Source organism: Mugil cephalus, chromosome 2 (genome assembly GCF_022458985.1).
Source record: "Mugil cephalus isolate CIBA_MC_2020 chromosome 2, CIBA_Mcephalus_1.1, whole genome shotgun sequence".
Lineage (NCBI taxonomy): Eukaryota > Metazoa > Chordata > Actinopteri > Mugiliformes > Mugilidae > Mugil > Mugil cephalus.
The window spans coordinates 11100594-11121241 of record NC_061771.1 but is presented as its reverse complement, the minus strand read 5'-3'; the positions used below and the strand labels follow the sequence as shown (position 1 = coordinate 11121241).

The following is a 20648-nucleotide window of genomic DNA, read 5'->3' as shown; positions in this document are numbered from 1 at the left end:
GAAGATAACAGAAAATCTGTCATGTTAAAAATCAGATTTTATGTTTTAATGCAGAAACACGGTGTCCTTTTGTACAACCTTTTTGCATTTGTACATTTCTTGTGAAACTGGTGTAATGTTGCTTAGTTTCAATTCATAAATTCATGCAAAAAAATTAAATTAATTTAAAAAAAAACAACAACAAATATTTTCATGACAACTAACAGTATCAAAACAACATTTGGTAAATCCAAGCTGGAAGAAATGCAAACTGAACAGAGACATTTCAATACAAACAATATCATGGCTTAGCCTTTATTCCCGACACACAAGAGTCATGATTCAAACGCCCGAAAGAGGCCAATGTCACGAGAACAGGAACAAAGCTCGCTTTAGACATTTCAATAAATAAAAAAAAAGAACTGTCTAAGTTAAATGTGTCCTTAATGTTGCTGTCTGTTTTTTAATATTAACATCTGTAGGGCATGCATGTTTAATATATACTGACAATGGTCAGATGACAAAGAAAATATGAACACACTGTGTGTCAATATACGTACATGTGGTCACGGGTTTACAATAAACCACATTTTTGTAGTAGATTCACTTAAGACTTAATTTGGACATCGGAGAACGCAACTGACCTTTAGAAAAGCAAAATACTAGAGCCTGGTCAAAACTTATAGTTATACATAGTAGTTTTACATACAGTGAGAGGGATATGTTTCGTATTCCTCTCAGTGGCTAACATTGGATGAACATTGGCTAACATGTTATTCTTGATTATAAAACCATAATGTGTCGTGATAACTAGTCCATCAGAATCCATGGATACATCACCACTTGAGTCCTTAAAAGCAAACACTATAAATAATAGCATGGCTAATATAATTCTTATTACTATCACTAAACTTTAGAAAGCAGCCAGCCCCAAAGTGTCAGATTGACAAGTTAATTTGAAGAAAAACAACAACTAAAAATTACATGCACAATTCTGTTCTTCCTCTCTTCAGCCTCATTATCTCTGTTTTCATCGTCAGTGTAGTATTTACTGTATCTATATATATATATATATGTATATATTAAAAGAAAAATCTGTTCACAGTTGTTTTTTCATCATCTTACAGCAGCATCCTTCTGGCTCAGATTTCAGTATCAGCAGCTGCCATTGGCTGAGCATGGAGCGCACTGATTGGCACATCATCCATTTGGCTTAAGAACTCACGTGACAATGCTGTGTGTGTGTGTGTGTGTACGAGTGCAAATCTCAGGGCTGTGTGAGACCATATGTGAGTGTGTGTGTTTTACTGTAAACATGACAATCAGTGTGCATTTGCTTTTGTTTTTGCTGTGTTTTGGTTCGTGTATAAAACGGGAGTGGGAGCTATGTCATAGGCATTTACATGAGCATTTACTTGGAGCGGCACTCTACGACTTTAGTTTGCTTCTGCAGCTCTAAAGGAGCTAAGAAAATAACTCTGAAAATTATTTTTGTGGATGAGACACAATAAATTTATTTCTAAAAAAAAATATGTGGATCTGATTAAAAATTTGAAGAAATGTTGTATTTTCAGTCGGTTATTTATAGTTCTATAGTTCTCTTTAGCGCTTAATGAGAATGGGGCATTTCTTCATAAAAACTTGGGTCGTTAAGGCTAACTGGGACTCTTATTTCCATGTTTCACTCATAGATAGAGTTTGATAGGTATTTACCAGTGAGCAGGATCTTCAGTACGGTAAACGTAGGGTTACATTTTAGTGCTTAGTCATGATAACTGTGTGGAAGGAAAGAACTGAATCAACCGAATGTAACAATAATACTTGAATATAGTAACACATCCAACCTTATGTACAGAACATATACAGTACGTGCCCGTCTCTGCATAACTAAAAGTCCAAAGCAAGCGAGTGTTTCCGTGGACAGACACCCAGCTGTGCCCAGCTGTGTCCAGCTGTGTCCAGCTGTGCCATGCCTCACCGGTGTCACTGGCAGCTGGTCTGTGCACGTGAAAGATACCGGAGCTCTGCTCCCTCCCACTCGGTTCGGTACGTGGAGTCAAAAACACAGGTGTCCGAAGCCTGAACAGAACACGCCGGTGCAGTGGACAGCAACATCAAGTTCACTCGGGAGGACGTCAGTGTCAAAAGTCCGTCGCTCCGCTCGTGTGGAGGGCAACGACGCACACGTTTTGGCCGTAGTAGAAAACAGACGGTTCAAAAGATGAGTAAAAGAAGCCACTGTGCCACGACTCCAAAATGATAAACGCCTCAAAAATACTAAACCGGTTACGGAACCGGTCCTACGACTGTCCAGAGTCCAAAACTAACACCGTGCTGGCTATAACTAGACAATGTGGCTACAGTTAAATCCTACTCGTAGGTGTCAGACTTTAAGTTTGTTCGTATGATTCTCTCGTATTTTACACTGTTTTAACGTCGCCACGTCCTTGTCAAATTTCGCCCTTTAGCCAGGACAGCCTGTACTACTGCATGCTGCTGCTTATACACAATAGATCTTTCTTTGTCCACCTGCAGGTGAAACTTCCCTCACTGACCCCTGGGAGCCTCCGGTGCGGCTTCACTTAATCTGTCTTGAGTGGTGAAGTTTTGACAAAGACTGTTTAAAGTGCTCTAATGTTTTTATTTGCTGAATAGTGAGCCAGGCTCTGTGAAAACTGGTGCAGTGTCTTTTTTTTTTTTAAATTGTTTTTATTTATTTTTCCAAATTTCAACTCAGTTCTTCTCACTATCTCTAGGTTGCCTTTTGTTTTTGATAGAAACACTAGATGTCACCAAAGGCAGAGATGTTCAAATTAAACAAATAAAATTTGGATGTTTTCTCAGTGTGTGTTTTCGCCGGATCGTGCATCTGTTGCATCTGCTAAGTGTGTCTACAAATCAGATATTTTCAGGCCAAGAGAAAGAAAACAATTAGTAATTATAACACTGTCATCACTACGAATGTGATTTTCAGGAGAACCTTTTCTTTTTGTTCCCGTTTCCACTTAAAGACTCTGCTGTTCTAACTCCTAATTCTTGATCACGTCCCTGATTAATGTTGTTATTGCATCATCAGCATCACTGTTGTCCACTGTTGTTACTATACAAGAGGGCCTCCATGGCAGAAATCTACAAAACAATGATGTATGTTTGATTACAAAACTGTTCACTGTGCTTGATTGTTTTTTTGTTTGTTTGTTTGTTTTGTTTGTTTGTTTTTTTTTTGTAGATTTGACCAGACATCTTTCTGACAAATGGTCAAGTGATTCTCTTTATAGGTGGGCTGGTCTTTGCTGAAGCCTCACAGCCAAGTGGTGGGAGGAAATCCAGTTTTTCAGGGCGTGATGTTTAAGAGTGAACCTCTTCAGAGGAAGATGAATGGCTAACCTCCAGATTCCAGGTTGAAAATCAGGGCAGATCACCTTTGGTGAACGGTCCGTCTGTCACCGAGGGGAGATGACGAGCGTTTCCGATTCATTTTCAGAGGGGGGAGGGAGAATGTGTGTCAGTTGGCTGTAAGGCACTCTCTCGGGTGTTTTCAGGAGAGATCAGTCATGCTGAGGCTCATGGGTAATCCTGGACGCAGGTACGCCACCGGGACGCGGCCGTTCTCACTGGTCGATCCTGTGATGGACAAGCGAGCTTTGGAGCGCATCGCATCAGTGAACTTCATCTGCACGAGGACAAACGATACGTTAGCAGTGTTTCACCACCCCTAAACTGAAACTAGACAGAAAACTGGTGCATGCGCACGCTGTACATTCTCCACTAAGACAACACGCCATCCAAGCGATGGCCAGAGCAAAACTAAATGCTGCTACTGAATCTTTCACGACTTGTTTCTCGACAGGGAGAACTAGTACCTTCATTTTTTTAGCTTCAGCACGGCTTTTGTAGCAAAACTCTACCAGCGCGACCATCATGGCCAGACCCAGACCTCCGACCAGGATGTAGAAGACTCCTGCTACGTTACTAAGAGATAGAGCGCTGGTCTTCTCCTAGCACACACACACACACACATACACACACAGGCAAAAAGGAGAAAAAAAAACAGTCGGTGTATTCTAATGTTAATAGTTTATGTTGAAAACTGGAAAGCTGTAAATACGATATCTGATTTTCTGCCTCCTCAGCAGCATCAGAGTGAACCAAAATGTCACAGGTACACAATCATAAATACACAGGTGAATATTGCACGTAAGGCGCAGACACACTGACTAAACTTTACATTTAAAACATCCTTTTAAGTCTGTTTGTGTATAGGTCACCTTTATATGTGATCAGCTACACAAATTTGGGAAATGAAACACTGACAGTACAGTACATTCTCCCTGTTTGTATAACTTATTGTGTCATTTCTATTTGCCCTCAACTTTTTGTAGGCGTAGTTACTACATAGATCTGTTCACATTCAGTGATTTTCAACAAACCAGGTTTTCCTGATACAACTATCAGCTAAAAGCTTTAAAACATTTTGTGAATGTTGTTTATATCCTGATTTACTATGTGACAGCCTGCGTTATATGCGTCACAGTCGCTGTGTGGACGCGTACATAGTAAGTGAGCGTAAGTGAATTAGTTTTGTTGTTCTGGGGCTTAAAGCTGAGGACACACTACAAGATGTTTGTCAGAATTTACCCACAGTTCCCAGTTGGGCAAAGTTCATCCGTCTGCACTAGTTGGGGACAGTTGGTAGTTGGCATAATAATCTGTTAGTGTGTGAAGGGAGCAGATTTTTTAGACGAATCCGGACACACACAGGTTGACCCAACTACAAACACATGTTGCCAACGAAAGAGAGAGAGGGTGGGACACAGGAAATAGTGTCGGGGCAGTAGTAGGTGTGTGTGACAAAGCCAATGTGAACCACAGGGTTGTCGCCCTTGATAGAGTTTGCACGATGTGTTCAGTTGGCTTTAGTTGGTTTGACATAGTAGTGATCCCTCATTAAGTGCAGTTGTGTGTGATCCCAAGTCTTTCAGTCAACATATGAACATCTGCTGTTATTTCCAAATCTGTAAAGATCGTTAGAGTTGTGTGTAAGTAGTGTGTCCCCAGCTTAAGAAGGTTGGTCAGCCACAGACTGGACTAGGAGCCGGTCAGAAGGCCGACAATCACACCAAAACACTACGTCTGAAACAAGATCTCAAGCTTGATTCACATTTTTTCCTTCTTCTTTCCTGTCCATGACTCAGGGTTTATGGATTAAGTTTGTGTTTTTTTTTCACTGTCAAGGGGAAAAGAGATAAAAGATTAAATAACTATACTGAATCTAAATAGATGTAATATGTATGACACAGTCTAATACATCAACATGCCTCCTCCTGGAAGATCTGCTGTTGAAAGAAGTTCATGCCGCGCTGCAAACGTCATCGGTGCAACCAACATGCCTAAACCCTCCAAAATGAGGAGGAAAATAAACAAAAACTACAACAACAACAACAACAAAAAAACTTTCTGGACTCAGCATGCCACCCCACCAAAAAGACTTAGTGTGCAGACATTGTCGTCTCCTCTGTCATCCCATGTAACAGCAAATGTGGCTGTGTATGTAATGCATGGTTGTTGTAAACACATCTCTGGACCTTCCAGACCCGGTATTAACATGCGTCCTGGTTGATCCAACCACAAGTTGACAGTATCGGTGTGAACAGACAGTGCGTTTGATCGACCCACAGACATGAAACTAACCTTGTCGGTGGAGTCGGTGAAGCCTCACTCTCCTCTATCGTACCACCACTTGTTTCTCATCTTGTCTAGGGTCCCTTGCTCATTCAGTTTCAATACGGCAACGTTTACGGGCACTCTTCAATGGGAATAACATAAATAACATCATTATCAATGTTATCTTATGTTATTAATGAGGCAGCAGCTCTCATACTCTGGTCTAGCGACCAAGACAGAACCCACTAACACTGTTGTTAGCATAAAACCTCATCTACGGTTAATGATTCAACATTAAAGCTGAGGTTTGCGTCATTTCTCTCTTAAATACTAAGGTTTTTGTGGAGATCATTGCAGTATCCAGGGAGTCTTCGTGGAGCATTAACCGAGCTACGTGGCTGATTAATTAGACTAAAGCTGTGTTGTCAGGTCATCTCTGTTTGGCCCCTGAGACAGAGAATGAGAGGCACTGCAATGACAAGCCGTTCTGCCTTTTCAGCAGCGGTACTCCTCCAAGGCAGAGTCATAGATAAACGCAGTTTTGACAAAGTTGCAAACACTCCTCAGCAGCTCCTAGCCTGCGTTGGTGTTAGGTTACCTGACCTTGATCTGGAAGTGTTTGCGTAGGTGCTGCCTCATTACATTTTTAAATTCAAGATCCCATTGTTATGCGTAGTGTGTACATACTGCACATGTGTGAGTGTGTGTGTATTAACCTTGCTCTCCCCTCCGCCGCTGCCGCATTCTCCCTTGTCATACCACCACTTGTTTTTCAGTTTGTCCAGCAGCCCCTGCTCGTTCAACTTTAACACCGCCAGGTTCACCGCATTTCTACATGAACACAGTGGCTGTTAGTAGTACATTTGTCGACAGTGTCAGTCCTTCTACTGGTATGCACCTTAGCTTAACAGCATGCACTGTTTGTCTTAACGAAACATCTCAACGTAAAAAGATTGGAACATCAACACGTAATTAACAAAATTTCTAAAAAAAAACAGAAGACAGGAACAAAAACACTGTAAAAAATGAATACAAGCTTCCATGTGTTGGATGGTTTCAGCCATTATTGCCAGCAGCAGATTAATTCACTGTAATTATTCAACAATTGTCTAAATACTACTACGGTGTTACGTATAATTTATGCACATATGATTATTCCTATCAAAGTTTCCATTGGGTGAGAAGCGTGGTACACCCTGGACAGGGTCAACACTAGGGCGACCAGACGTCCTCTTTCTCCTGGACGTGTCCTCTTCCTGAGACCTAAAAATGTGTCAAACTCAAACTTTTAAACTATTTCAAACTCAACATAACATGTTTATATAAAATTTGCGTTGTGTTTCTCTGTGCGTCCCGTCCACTGAAGGGTCCACTTTTTCACAAACTCAAATCTGATCATCCCTAGTTAACACACAGAGACAAACAGCCATTCACGCTCACATGTTCACCTACAGGAAGTTTAGAGTCACGAATACAGCCAACGAACGTGTCTCTGGGAGGAAGACGGAGAACCACAACCTTCTTTGCTGTGAAGGATCAGTGCTAACCACTGAACCACTGTGCTGCCCCATCAAATACATTGTATCCAGAATTTGGTGACTTCACTAAAAGAAGGTAGGGGCAAATTATGATGATGACAAATTATTAAATATGTTATATTGTGTGCGTATACGTCATCTGGGCCATTCTTGGATCTCTTACTATCTGCTGTTGAACTTCAGTAGATTTCCAGTGAACAGTAATTTTGCACTGTGCTCCTCATATCTCATTGAGTTGAGGACTATTCAGGAAGGAAGACAGACTTTTACTAATCCTGAAAACACACACTGCGTGTCCCTCAGGTACTCAGGACTGGCTTTCGTGAAGGCAGGTGTGTGACAAAACAAGACACAAGCTTCTGGAAAACAGGTTGACCAGCAGCACAAGTGACTTTGGGTAAAAATAATTTCGCTTTTCCAGGATGTTGTCACACAGACTAAAGCCCTAACATCACCTGACCTGTTAAAGACCTGACAGTGCGGTTTAATGGCACTTCAGTCAAAACTGGCAAAGGTTTCATCAAATGACAACTCAGTGAACCGTTCGACATGCAACGTATCAACAGATGAACTACACGCTGCATGTGGATGTGCAGGGACAGGGAGTCAATGAGGCCCCTTTCAGCTGTTCATGTTGTTCGTGATGTCTTGAAAAAAACTTAATGTAGCTTTAACTTCCAATATAACGAAATAATGACTCGAGAATGACAGAAACAGCAAAACAGACAGAGAGAAAAGAGAACGATGTTTAAACAGAACCACACCACTAAAAAGACAGAAATGGGAGAGAAACTCTGTTTATCATGCAGCTCTGCTCACAAACTCATGTACTGTAAAATGAAGCACGGTGCAGTTTGTTAAGTAGCAAAATAATGAAATATTTACACTGGGCTGGCTCTGTACAACAGCAACTTGGATAAAAACTGAAACAATATCGTCAATAAGGACAAACACCATTTAATTTGTTGAGGCTTATTCACACCACTGATTATTGAGTTAAGATATTAAATTATATTATCATGTACTATATTGTTCTTCTATTTACTGACCACACTGACTTTGAAGACAAAGTCAGCTATTTCAACGGAGAATACATCTTTAACTGAGACCAACTATTGGTACTATTCTATATTATTCTTTTTTTTTTTTTTTCACTTCTACACCCAAGCAGATTTCAGCCACAAGTTTATTGGATGTTGCTGAAGATGTTGATGTTGCACAAGTCTATCAGATGTTGCACATTAGCCACGTGTTTCATGGCTAATGAATATAGTTCTATTTTTTTAAAAGGCTCAGCAATTGCCAAAACAGGCGGATACAACGTGTCAAATGACATCCATGTGGCTAAAAATACTGTTAGAAGCATAAACTGAAATCAATTTCCCTTCAGAAAACAGAAATCAAATTCAGATGAATTAAATCTAAATTATTCCACTGTAGACAGCCTGTCACAATTACAGCAGCAACACATGTTGTAGCCATAGCGAAATGCTTCATAAGTATTTATAAGTATAGGTAAAGGGCTTTCCCAGCCGTCCCTCTGGTATGGATTTGTCTTCCTCCCAAGACATGTGAAAAAAATACAGTAGCTACCTGCTATTCCAGAGGCACATGCACAAATATCGGATTTAATGAATTCAGTAAATCAGATCTGGAACAGGACTGTTAGAATCTGTAATTAGATACAATTAAATATATTAAGTCTCCCTTCGGCAATCATTTATCATTCCAGTCGTGGTCAAACATTCATACTCTTAAACGATTACCAATCATCTGCTTCTCAATATTTAAATATTTATATATATATTTTTAAAATGTTCAGATGAGAAGACATGCCCGACTCAAACATACACTATGGACTTTTCCTATGAATGAACAGAGCTTTGTTAACATTTAATATCTCTCCTCTTTTAAAATGTGAGCCAGCATCAACATGGGCAGATTTCATGAAACCTTTCACAGTGCAGTGTTTTAAGCTCAGTAGTTAGAAATCAATTAGACGGAGGATAATCTCCTTTCTGACTTTCTAAAAGAGAAAGAGAAAATACTATTCCCACAGAGGAATGACAGACATAAAAAAGACAGTGAAGTGATGAAAGGTTCCTAGAAGTACAGGCTGCTACGCTGAAACACATGAACGAAATGCTACAAATGAATATGCTGTCGTCACTCATATATGGCACCATCTATTTGTTATGAGGGGCACATGGTCCACCGTGTAGGTCCTACGGGTCCAACAAACCTGCTGAACGTGATACATTTTATCATTTAGAAAGAAAGAAAAAGAAAGAAAGCGTCCTACTTATTATTTTTGCCAGATAAGTACAAATATGAATTTAAAAAACTGCATGCGTACACACAGATGCATATATCTATATATATAAAGATATACAGTAAAACTTTATATATATAATTTTTGTCACAAGTATTCTTTAACACCTGAAAACAAAGTGAAACGTAAACAGCCTTCATCACGGCAACCACCGCTGGCCGTCAGACCGAGGTGGTAACCGTGGTAAGAATACAAACCGCTGAGAAGACGTCATCAGGGTAGGTGGATTATTATAACAACGAGTAAGCTGCCATGTCCCATTCATCACACTTGCATACTGCAACACCCAACTGGTTACTTCACTACTACTACGTGTTTTTTTTTAAGCAGGGCAGCACATGGACACAGATGTAGCTCGCACACTGCCTAATTACCTGCTAATTTAAGCACGTAGTCAGCCAGTGTATCCTGGTCATTACTGATGCTCAGAGCACCGAGTGAGAGACATTATTAACTCACTCACCAAAGCACAAGGCGGTTTTTGAGAATGGAGATAAGAACAGTATGCTAAGCAGCACGTCCACAGTGTGAGTGGTACATGGCAGTGCGGGTTGACTAGCATTGTTATACTGATCCACCCACCTTAATGGGGATCCTTTGGGGGTGGCGATGCCGTAGCCTTTGGAGTCCAGGTTTCCTCCCACTTTCATGGTGTCGCAGGGTTTCCTCTGCTCGATGTACTCGTTCATAGTGGACTCCAGCAGGTAAGCGTACTTTCCTTTGGACTTCCTAACGCGTAGGACGCCCTCCGATGTTTTCTTGACGAAGACGGAGGGCTCTGCTGATTTCATGTACTGCCACATCTTGTCAAACAAGGCAATCTTAGAGCGCTAAAAAAAACAAATGAAGACAAATATACAGATAATACGGTTTTGTTATGCTAATGATGTTCACAGTTATATGATAATAAATGTGACTCCCTCTCTCTGGCTCAACAAGTGTGAGTAGGCAGCTCAAACACACACTTCATTCTGTCCCCTGCAGAACGTGTATGTGTTTTGGAGACAATGGATTAACAGTGAAATCTACTTTTCTGGCTACTAAAATCTAGGCTATTACAGAACATCTGTTACCTAGAGCTGTAGCTGTAGATCTGTAGAACCTTTGTAAAAGAGGCTACAGGACATTCAGTTCTGGAGGATACAAAGTAAAATACCCATGTTTCATTTTTTTTGAGTTTTCGTGTAAGTGTTCTGCTACAAATTTGTAATCAAACATACGTATTATGTCCTCATCCCACTCCAGACGTCTTTGCAGCTCTTTCTTACTTTGATTCTGCAGAGTCAATCACCTCTTTGCTGAATTATAATCATTGAGATATGAGCATAATACTGCATTAAACAAGAGGTTAAGAAAAGGGTTTGATAGAAATATTATAAATTAAGTATGGTTGGAGAAATGCTAACATAATTGATTTTTAGACTGAGCTTAGGAGAATGGGGAGGCTTTAGAAGGATGTCAAATGAACATCTGTACTCAGAGTCATTTTTAATCGGTATTGTAAAGCACTGAGGGGATGCTGAATGTACTCTGATCATATAGTACATCTGGATCTATCTCCAGTTTAGATGTGACCATCTTCCAAATGTGTTAGACCTGAAATGTTTTTACAATTGAACTGACGCTGCCAGGACCAGTGTCCCTTTTATTTTATTATTATTATGTGTGGATACCTCCAACTAGGATATCCAGGAAGAAGGAAATGAATTTGATGTAGAAGACTTGCATATATGCGTTCATTTCCAGATTAGACCAGGTGCTTTTAATGCTGCAGACTGTGCTAGTACATGTCTCAGTCATGTCTTTGTCAGGGTTGTTAAGGTCTCTGTCAGTCATGGAGCTGATTTCCGCTACTTGTGGAGCACTTGTCGAATGAATGCATTCTGATCACGGTTCCTTTTTTTTTTTTTTGTGCTCACCTGACACTTATCTGCAGCTGCCAGTGCAGGACGATGAACGATAGAGTGCAGCTAAATTACTAAAAGAGTCTCTCTCTTCATAAAAGCACAAACTCACTGGCTCCACCTGAGCCCCTGACCTTGGATAACTCCACTTCTGTCCTTCTTAGCATTTCTACTGCTTTCTGAAACACTTCACAGTTATTCCCTGTAAGTTCCTGCCTTATTTAAACGCAGTTCAGTCCAGCTGTGTTTATTAGTCAAAGGTGTCTCAAGATGCTCCCATAACCTTTTAACACGAGCACTGAGGCAGAAAACTGTGTGTACAATTACAGTCATTTGGATTATTGACCAGAGGACTGGGTTAAAGCCAGTAAAATACATATCCAGTAAAATATGTATCTTCACTAGAGTGGAAAGTTATATTGTTTAATTTAAAAACATTGGGAAGTTGGGAAGAGGTGTTAGTGAATCATGAGACAAACTTAAACCAATATCTGATGTCAGTTGTTAGGTAGCAGCCCATCACCACCAGGACACATAAGTAAAGTGTTAACACTGTATTACTGCTATTGTCTCCCTACGGTTCTACATGTGTAGATGTTCACGCATGCACAGAGGGGGCGTTCTGGTCTTGTTGATTGAAAAGGAGGAAACCGGTGTTTGGGTGTGACAGCAAGTTCAGTGAATAAAGTCGGGTAAAACTAAGGAAACGTCGTGTTTATTAATGAAGTCAACATAAAGGTCTGTGAACTGTAGCAGAATAACCAACAGAGAAATGGTCAAAGAGGACCTCAGGAATCACATGTAAGGTCTGTTACAAGGAGGTGGATAAACAAGGGAGAGAAAATGATGCTGAACAGGAAGACAAGCCCCCATTGGTTGTGTAGCCCATTGGAGCATCTCAGTCCTTGACACCTGACTGCTGTACCTGCAGTTTGCATACTCAGTGTGCCCTGATAAACTGTACCGTCACCATTTATGTTCACTAAACCTTGAACGTGTGTCTCAACTAGTCACTCAAAGAAGTTCTCATGCTCTTCCTTCATTTGCTGTATCACAAATGGAAAGAAAGCACAGAGAGCCGGACTGAGCTACAGCCGACGAAGGCTCAGCTTTTGTTGTTGTGTGCACCAGGCTGTGTCCTAACGTTCTGTTATGCCCAGCATGGTTTTCTTTGCTGTGCCCTGAGGAGGAAGCATCAGGACTTGTGGTGCAAACAGGAGCTGATGTTCAGCCCTGTGGTGGGGATGGAAGTGGACAGTGTGGAGGTAGTGATAGAGAAAAGGACAGGATGGAAGCTGAAGTCCACCATGAACAACCCCCTCTCATCCTCTCTGAGCTGAGCTTAGGCACAGCCATCAGACTTTTCATCGCCCTTCCACCCAGTACCTCTAATCTCCACTGAGGAAAACATACACCAGCATGTTTACACGAGATAGCTACATGTATACACACTGCATAAAGATACATGCATCAAAACTACATGCCTAGTGAGCAATGTTCAAATAAGGCTTGTGTAGCTCTGTTAATCCCAGTTCCAGTCTCTGTAGTGAAATATCGTGATCAGTTGTGTTGCAGTAGCAGACTGTAGCAAGGCAAGGATAGAAAGAAAGCCTGTTGTCTGAGGCAACGAGAAGACAGTTGGTAACAGTGCTGTATCTGTGGCTATATTTTATCAAAGTATTGATGTTCTTTGAATTGATAGGACCTTCTCCTGAGAGAGCTGTGGAAGCATTTCAATAGTTTTATGCTCCCGAGAACATCATATGGTGTTGAAACACTGACTGAACACCGATCACTACCAAGGGAGTATTTGTTTTTTGTTTGAGGAACGTATTCAGTATTTTATGTTAATAGTTTTGTTCCTGTATAGGTAAGTCTCTTCACTCGTTCACAACTTTGGACATTTCATTAGAATATTAAGAAAAACTAAATCACTTTATTTGCCTTCATTTCAAATGAGATTTTAAATTCACACCATACTAATTAAGCTAAGTCGCACCAGGTACATTTTTCTGTATTATGCAATAAACTGAAATTTTACATCTGGCCACTTTGCCAAAGCATTTTTGAATGGAGTGGAGCCACCAAAACAATTAAGACAGAGTAGCCGATAGCTGATAGTTATATTTTCTGGACTTACATGGAAACTGCATTTAGTGGGGAAGATATACAGTCTAAAAGCAGTCAACTGTTAGGACAAACAATGATTATCAGTGGTTCGACTCTTACTCTGAGAATTATGATGTGGCTGCAAACTGACTTTGAGTTTGTGCGACAGTGAAGATGTCCTTACCCTGAAGAACTCTTTGGTGGAGCCAGAGTCCAGAGTTCCATATGCTATCTCTGTCTGTTTAGCCAGGTCTTCAGCACTCTCGATGGGAGAAACCATCCTCTCCACCGTCAGAAAGGCAGCCAGGTTGGCAGTGTATGACGAGATGATGATCAGAGTGAAAAACCACCACACCCCACCCACTATGCGACCAGAAAGAGACCTGCACACACACATACACACACAACCACAGACATCAAGTTATGTCGTTAATACAACTTCATATCTTGAGTTCTCAGATAAATCCAGACTGGAAGGATGCTCAATGCAGACTTCAGGAGAATGACTGAGGTGCTTCGACCAGCTGTATCCTTTATCCTTTAAAACATTAATTCATTAAAACAATCATTATATTTATAAGCCAATGTTTTCAGATAACATTTGCTAGACTGTTATACCGACCTGGGTGAAATGTCACAACCCTGTCGCATGAAAGCTCCCAAAGAGAACCAAAGAGAGTTGAAGATCCCAAACTCGTTCGTGGATTCAGTTGTTAATGGCAACGCTCCGTCCTCTGGTTCCTCTAGCGTCCACTCATAAGGGCTGAACCTGGACACCTACAAACAGTGTATCTTTAATGTATCAGTAGATATAACATGTTTATGATTTATAGTGTACTTCTTTTGCAAATATTTCCTATTAGAGTTTGAGCCCATTGGTGCCCATATTCACCCAACTTTAAAGACATAACCATAATCATTACAGACATTTTACTTTACTGGTACTTTATACTTGTCATTGCATTTACAGTAATAGTAGTCAGCATACATTTTCCAGCTCTAGAGTCTTTTTTTTTCTCATTTAGTACCTCATTCATACACAATATTTGTGAATGCACATCATTACCAACAGGTTCACTTACCAGAAATAGTACAACACTAACTCCTATGTAGGCAAATACAATGCACATCCAGATTTCATAGGCCAGAGGGTCCAGAAAGGAGAAGACTCCTGGTTTGGATTTCTGTGGCTTCTTGATCATGATGGAGATTCCCAAGGACATGAAGGGTTTGGAGAAATCTATAACCTCTTCACGGACAAGTGTGATCGTCAGGGGAGCAACTGCTATATCTGCTTTCTGTTGGAGAACAAAGACAGAGCGACTGCTTGACAATGTGATCTCTTCGTAGACTCAAGCTGTGTTGAGAAGGTGAATTAAACACACCAGCGAACGTTATGCCCTAGCAGAATCAAGCTGGGCAGATTATCGATAGTCAGAGGGCGGAGTAACAGATCTGATCTGACAGACTCATCTGGTTTCTTATCTTCAAAGTACTGAAGAGGAAGGAAGCAGCTCAGTGGACTTGAGCTGGGAGAAGCTTTATAAAGTCTGTTTAATTCTTCCTGTGACAAATGATTGATGATGTATCCCTGCTTGTGTACTCAACATAAGTCTATCTGCACTGCTCATATTCACACTAGATGATGCATGACCAGGGCATAGAGGATCATCAAGAACACCCCAATAACAATCTGTTCATTTGGCTACTCTGTGAAAAGCGACTCTCCTTCATCATGGCCAGAACTGAGAGGATGGAGATGGAGCTTCAGACCTAATGCTGCTGCACTGTTACATGCTCCTCCAGTTATTTCCCCCCTGCTGGTCAAGACAGGTAAAGGAGGGTTAATAGTGGTGTTATTTCCCACAGGTGAATATCTCTCCCGCCAGGATATACAGCGAGGAACACCTGCTAGTTATTAATAAATTAAAACAGCCATCCTTAAACTTCTTGCCAATAACAAACCTGTATATACCACAGTTAAAGACACATAGCATGATTGATATCTGACAACAATGAGACAGCCTACACGATGGAAGTCAAGCATCTGATAAATAGATAATGATAAAGTGACTAGGTTGCATTGAACAGAGTGTGTAGTGGTGCCGAAATTGAAATCCTTACAATTCCTGGAGAATAGGTTCAACTTCATTCACGCATCCTGCACGTACAGTACATACAGCCTAAGTGTGTGTGTGACATCTTACCCCATACACCAGCTCTCCAACCATCCCATTCCAGATCTTGGTTTCGGCATCTCTTGCTCCATATTTGCCGTCTCCCACAATCTTAAGCTGGTAGCGTATAGCACAATGCTTCGCAATCTCCGCAGCCAGGTCAACACAGTAACCTGTTGTCAGTTAAAAATAGCAACAATTGACAAAATAAATGTGCCAAAAAAGTCACACATGGATGAAGAGACACACAGTTGTGTCCGGTAGTTAGGTGGATCCAATTTTTGCAAATTTTGCAAACAAGACGTGTTATTCAAGATGTGGTTTCATAGTAAATTAGAGTCAGAATTGTGAAAAAAAAAAAACAATTATGTAAAATATATTATTTATTTTTTACAATGGCCCCAATCAACTAATTCTCTTCCCTAAATAGCTAGAAAATTCAATGGCATTTTTCACACATTCCCCCAATTGTAGGGACTCAAATATACTTAGACAAACTAACATAACCATAAATGAAGTACCATTTTTTAATACTTAATCAAGAATCCTTTGCAGCCAGTGACTAAACACTGGGACCTTTGTGACACCAAGACTTTATTACATCTGCTTTTTAACTGGGTTGTTTGATCCTTGCAGTCTAAGGATGGCATGTTTTGAATTGTACAGAATTAATTATACATAATGTTTTCACTGTTGTGTTGTGATTCTACTCTAAGTGGTGGCAGTAGCACTAATGTATGGATTTATAAAGGTTCTTCTTCTGTCACTTCGTTATCCATCATATGCCGTGTACAGTGTGACGGTAGATTACCTTCTCTGTAGCAATAACTAAGAGATCAGATGAACAAATGTACTGTGCGTAATCACTTTCATACTCTACCCAACATAACATACCTTCATAACGATCGTTGTCTTGGAACAGTTCAGCATTCTTCTTTAGCATCACATAGGGAGCTTCCTACATAAATACAGTGAAGGGAATGAAGGGACTTTGTCAACTTCCTTTTAATCCTGCCATTTCAGTTTTGATGGTAAATATAGAAAATACAACCTTTCCACTTATTTCTCCCAGGCTTATGTCTCTGTATGTTTCTTAATAATTTAGAAGTAAAACAAGTTTTACTTGTAAAAATGAAAACACCCTGAACTGGAGAGAAACAATGTATAAATCTTTTTACTGATGCATTAACCGCGGGGCTCCCTCCAACACAATGTGCTTTTATGTAACACTTTCTGGTAGCAAACAAAAAGTAAAAGTGAAAGTACAAGTTGGAATAAAACAACTCAACATGTTTAAATGTCGCTAAGTTATTTTATGCCATTTAGATTACTAGCTTAAGTTTTTGAGTATTTTTTTCTGAAATTCTACCATTAGCCTCAGTCGTTGTGTTTTGTGCACTCGTACTGGATATTCAGTGGTCTGCCATGATGACATTCACATTACCAGTATAGTTGTAACGATGACCGTCTTGTTTTCCATTCCCGTGGTGTCATTAGGGTAAAGGTCTGACTTTGTCACCACCATCTTATCCACTTCATTCCAATAGCCGATCTGAGAACGCAAACATACAAACAGGTTATATATGTGTCCTCCACATACACGCAGACACATGCTCTCATAGTGCTCGTTATGGCAAATGGTTTCTTCCTTTACCTTAATAGGTCCATTGCTCTTCAGCTCCATGATTGTCACTGAGTAGTTGATTCTCTTCCCGTACTGGTCGAACTGAATGTTCCCAGTCAAACCATCTACACGCACCTAAGCACACATCACATTACTTGTGTAGTGAAAGCAGAATTACCTGATGTGATTGTAATCAGTACATAACAAACATAAACTGTCACACAAATCTGTAATCTTCTCATCGTTGTCACTCCTTTTTGAAGCTTAAGAGCTTTTCCTTTTATCATGTTGTCTATTTTGAGGCAAACCTGTGTTTTTTCCTGGGTTTCATCAAGCTGTTTTGTATAAACCTAATTCAGGTCAAGAGGAAACACAAACCCAAGTGTCCTGGGAGAAAGCGCTGCGACTAATGCCTACCCGACTCCTCCTTCCTTCTAAGGACTTTTTACGTGTTTCAAAGTGAAACCCCTGCATGCGCTCTGTGTCTATTATTGCTGCAGGTGAATTTGTTCACCCACCCGGTTGGTCTCACCACACACACTAAAGGACACTTGGTGTGTCTTACTCGTAAACCTGTGGCTTTAACAAATTGCAATATGAGGCACAATCACTGAGGTTATGATGACCACAACTACAGAGCTCCGATAACAAACAGTTGGGTAGGATGAATCCCACACAATGCAGCTATACCACTGAAACAAAATAGTTATATAATAGCTTAATAATTCATTCAAATAGGTCCTAATGCAGCTTTAAATAGCTTTGAACAAGCCAGCGTCCTTACTTACAGCCTCCTCTGAAAAGACTGGCTTGTTTTAAGCTCATGCAGAACTGGGTCAGTCTGTCTTTTATTGAGGACATGCGACGGTTACCTGTTTGAGGGCACGTTCTATCTCCACTCCCTGTGCCCACGGCACAGCTGGATTGGCCAAACAATCCCCACTGTTGCCACGCCGACTCATGTCTATTCTCTGCTTGTGCAGGAAGCGAAACGCCTCCGTCATCACGTGGACGGCATCATAGGTGAGGGCTGAGGTGTACTGAAAGGCACAACACAGAAACATCAGCAAACGATAGTGTTTGAGCATGAATAGATTCTCTGTTTCACTGCCGCATCAGACGGAGACAGGAAATCTGGAATTAGGAAGCAGGGTAACGACGAGGAAAGGGTCTAGTCAGACAGGAGGCTGCTAAAATTAGTCTTGCACCACTTTGAAAATTTCTCCCAAAAAAATAATCTCAAAAAGATTAGAATATGGAGCACAGCAGGAAGAGATGAGTAACATTATTTATTTTTAAGCTCCTGCGACTGATTCCTTCCCACGCAGCACACTGGAACAATGTCAAGTAATTGAAGCTGCAATGAAAATTCCTAATAGACGTCTAAACTTACTCTGATCCGTGTATCGGCTCCAGGATACGCCTTCTCCTCCAAAGCCTCCCAGCGTTGGTCGAACTTTGCGACTATAGGATCATCAAAATCTACTATCTGAAAGCCGGACACGTTTGCGCCTCCGTACTGTATTTTAGTAAGATCGCCGTCCACAAAACCCTGGAACGAGATTAACAGCACATGTACACTGTTGGCTTTTTATTTATGTTTTTGTTCACATCTTTTTATTTTTTTTTCCTCTAACAAGATGCACCCTACCCTTGGGCTGTGCAGGGGATGCCATCTGCCTACAGACTACCACTACTATTTTTAAGATGACCCACTTAATAACAATCGGTGCAGAATGGACTTTTGGGCAACGATGCGACGACCCACTTAGTGAACACTGCTGCTGTATGAAGGTGGCCACAATAAATTGGCCATAGACAATTAATAATAATAATAATAATAATAACAAAAATAATTATTGCCACGGGCTTGTTATCATTCAGTAAATCCTTTTCCCTGTCGGCTGCTATATCTGTGATAGTTCGCTCACCCAAACTGTTAAACCTGTTAATGGACCTAGATTGGAACCAGAAAATATCAGGCCTATTAACCGTCATTTATCAGCCACACATGAGGAGTATCTGGTTGAGCTCATTTAAAAACAGGACAGGTACTCACCAGGTTTGCAATGATATAGTGGTATCCCTTCACATGCCTGCCTATTGTGATCACCTGATGGGGAAAGAGAACAAGCTGTGAATAAACCCGGGCACATTTATCAGCCTGTTGTTGTGTAATGGAAACAACTGATAATTAAACTAGTTTTTATGTGATTTATTCAGATTCCTTAACCCAAATGGCGGTCCTCCAGTTTATCAAAATTCATAAAATAACAAAGCTCACTACAAACAGTATCACCAAAGTTTTTCTTAATTTTTTATTTCCTATACATTTTCTGTATTCACACTATTATCTACAGTAAAAGCAGCCAATAAGAGCCCTGTAAATGTTGGGAGACGGTTGTAAATACTGCACAGAACGGCTGTTTATCTGTGGATATTATTACTTACTGTACTGGTAGAAACATATTAATAACTGACAATCAACCTGTTCCATGATGTCTTTGACTTTGTCTTGTTCACAGTCCAGGACGATGCGTCGCTGCTTGCGGATCTCTAGGTCCTAGAAACACATAAACATACGACTCAGCATCAAAATATGTAAAACTGGAAAAAAAAAAAAAAAAAATGACAGGCGCTAGAAAGTGGAAAAATCTTTGAGCAGAAACTGACATATACAACGTTCTAATATCTTGGGTCTTCTTGGGGAATACATTGTACATTGAATTAATAATGGGCATGCACAAAAAAAGGTAACTGTACTGTACGCAATGTAAAAATTGTTTAACTGAAGTTTGCAATTTGCGGTAGTGAATGAAGATTCACCACCTTTTTGCCCATAAAGCCTGCTGCTGCTGTGTAAAAATAAACTCACTGTACCTGGAACACAGAGCGGTACGCTTCATCCTTTCTCTCGTCTTTCAGGTTTCCAACATTTATCGCTGTGACAACCCATTTCTTCTCTGCTGCTGTATCCAGTATCACCTGAAGGGTAGAGAGACCTACAACCAGACAAATACACACAGGCACGGTAAGATCTATGAAAATACTTATTTAGTTATTGTAATGTACACAGGTATAAAAAGACAAGTGCAGATGAATCAGAAATGCTCCTCTTTTACAATGTATAGTAATGTCAGTCTCGTCTGAAAATTGTATTTCCCAGTTCAAACAAAACTCTTTCCAGTTCCTTCAAGATGTCGTTTGGGTTCAACACGTGTGAAATTTTCTAAATGAAAATTCAGGAGAACAGTGCAACATCATTGCAGCAGTCGCTGCTGATGTAAAAACAGATTCCTCTACATTTCCTCTTGCCAGAAA

At 40.4% G+C, this 20648-nt stretch overlaps 1 protein-coding gene across 2 annotated transcripts in view; it reads right to left on the bottom strand.

Annotated features, from left to right (window-relative positions):
* Window positions 1–19: 19 nt before the first annotated feature.
* LOC125003900 (glutamate receptor 2-like) overlaps window positions 20–20648 on the bottom strand; it is a 30790-nt gene continuing 10161 nt past the window's right edge. Inside the window, exons 4-19 of one of the 2 annotated variants that reach the window (XM_047578148.1) lie at window positions 20208–20329; window positions 19816–19890; window positions 19387–19440; window positions 18721–18879; window positions 18200–18367; window positions 17358–17462; window positions 17148–17255; window positions 16598–16661; window positions 15734–15876; window positions 14609–14824; window positions 14149–14303; window positions 13711–13909; window positions 10096–10343; window positions 6360–6474; window positions 3843–3977; window positions 20–3652 (exon numbers count right to left, since the gene is read on the bottom strand). In XM_047578148.1, coding sequence (XP_047434104.1) covers window positions 3518–3652; window positions 3843–3977; window positions 6360–6474; window positions 10096–10343; window positions 13711–13909; window positions 14149–14303; window positions 14609–14824; window positions 15734–15876; window positions 16598–16661; window positions 17148–17255; window positions 17358–17462; window positions 18200–18367; window positions 18721–18879; window positions 19387–19440; window positions 19816–19890; window positions 20208–20329 — 2201 coding nt within the window. In that variant the 3' untranslated portion in view covers window positions 20–3517. Of the gene's footprint in view, window positions 3653–3842; window positions 3978–5670; window positions 5786–6359; window positions 6475–10095; window positions 10344–13710; window positions 13910–14148; window positions 14304–14608; window positions 14825–15733; window positions 15877–16597; window positions 16662–17147; window positions 17256–17357; window positions 17463–18199; window positions 18368–18720; window positions 18880–19386; window positions 19441–19815; window positions 19891–20207; window positions 20330–20648 lie in introns of those variants that run through there. The other variant, XR_007112285.1, reaches the window with a different exon arrangement.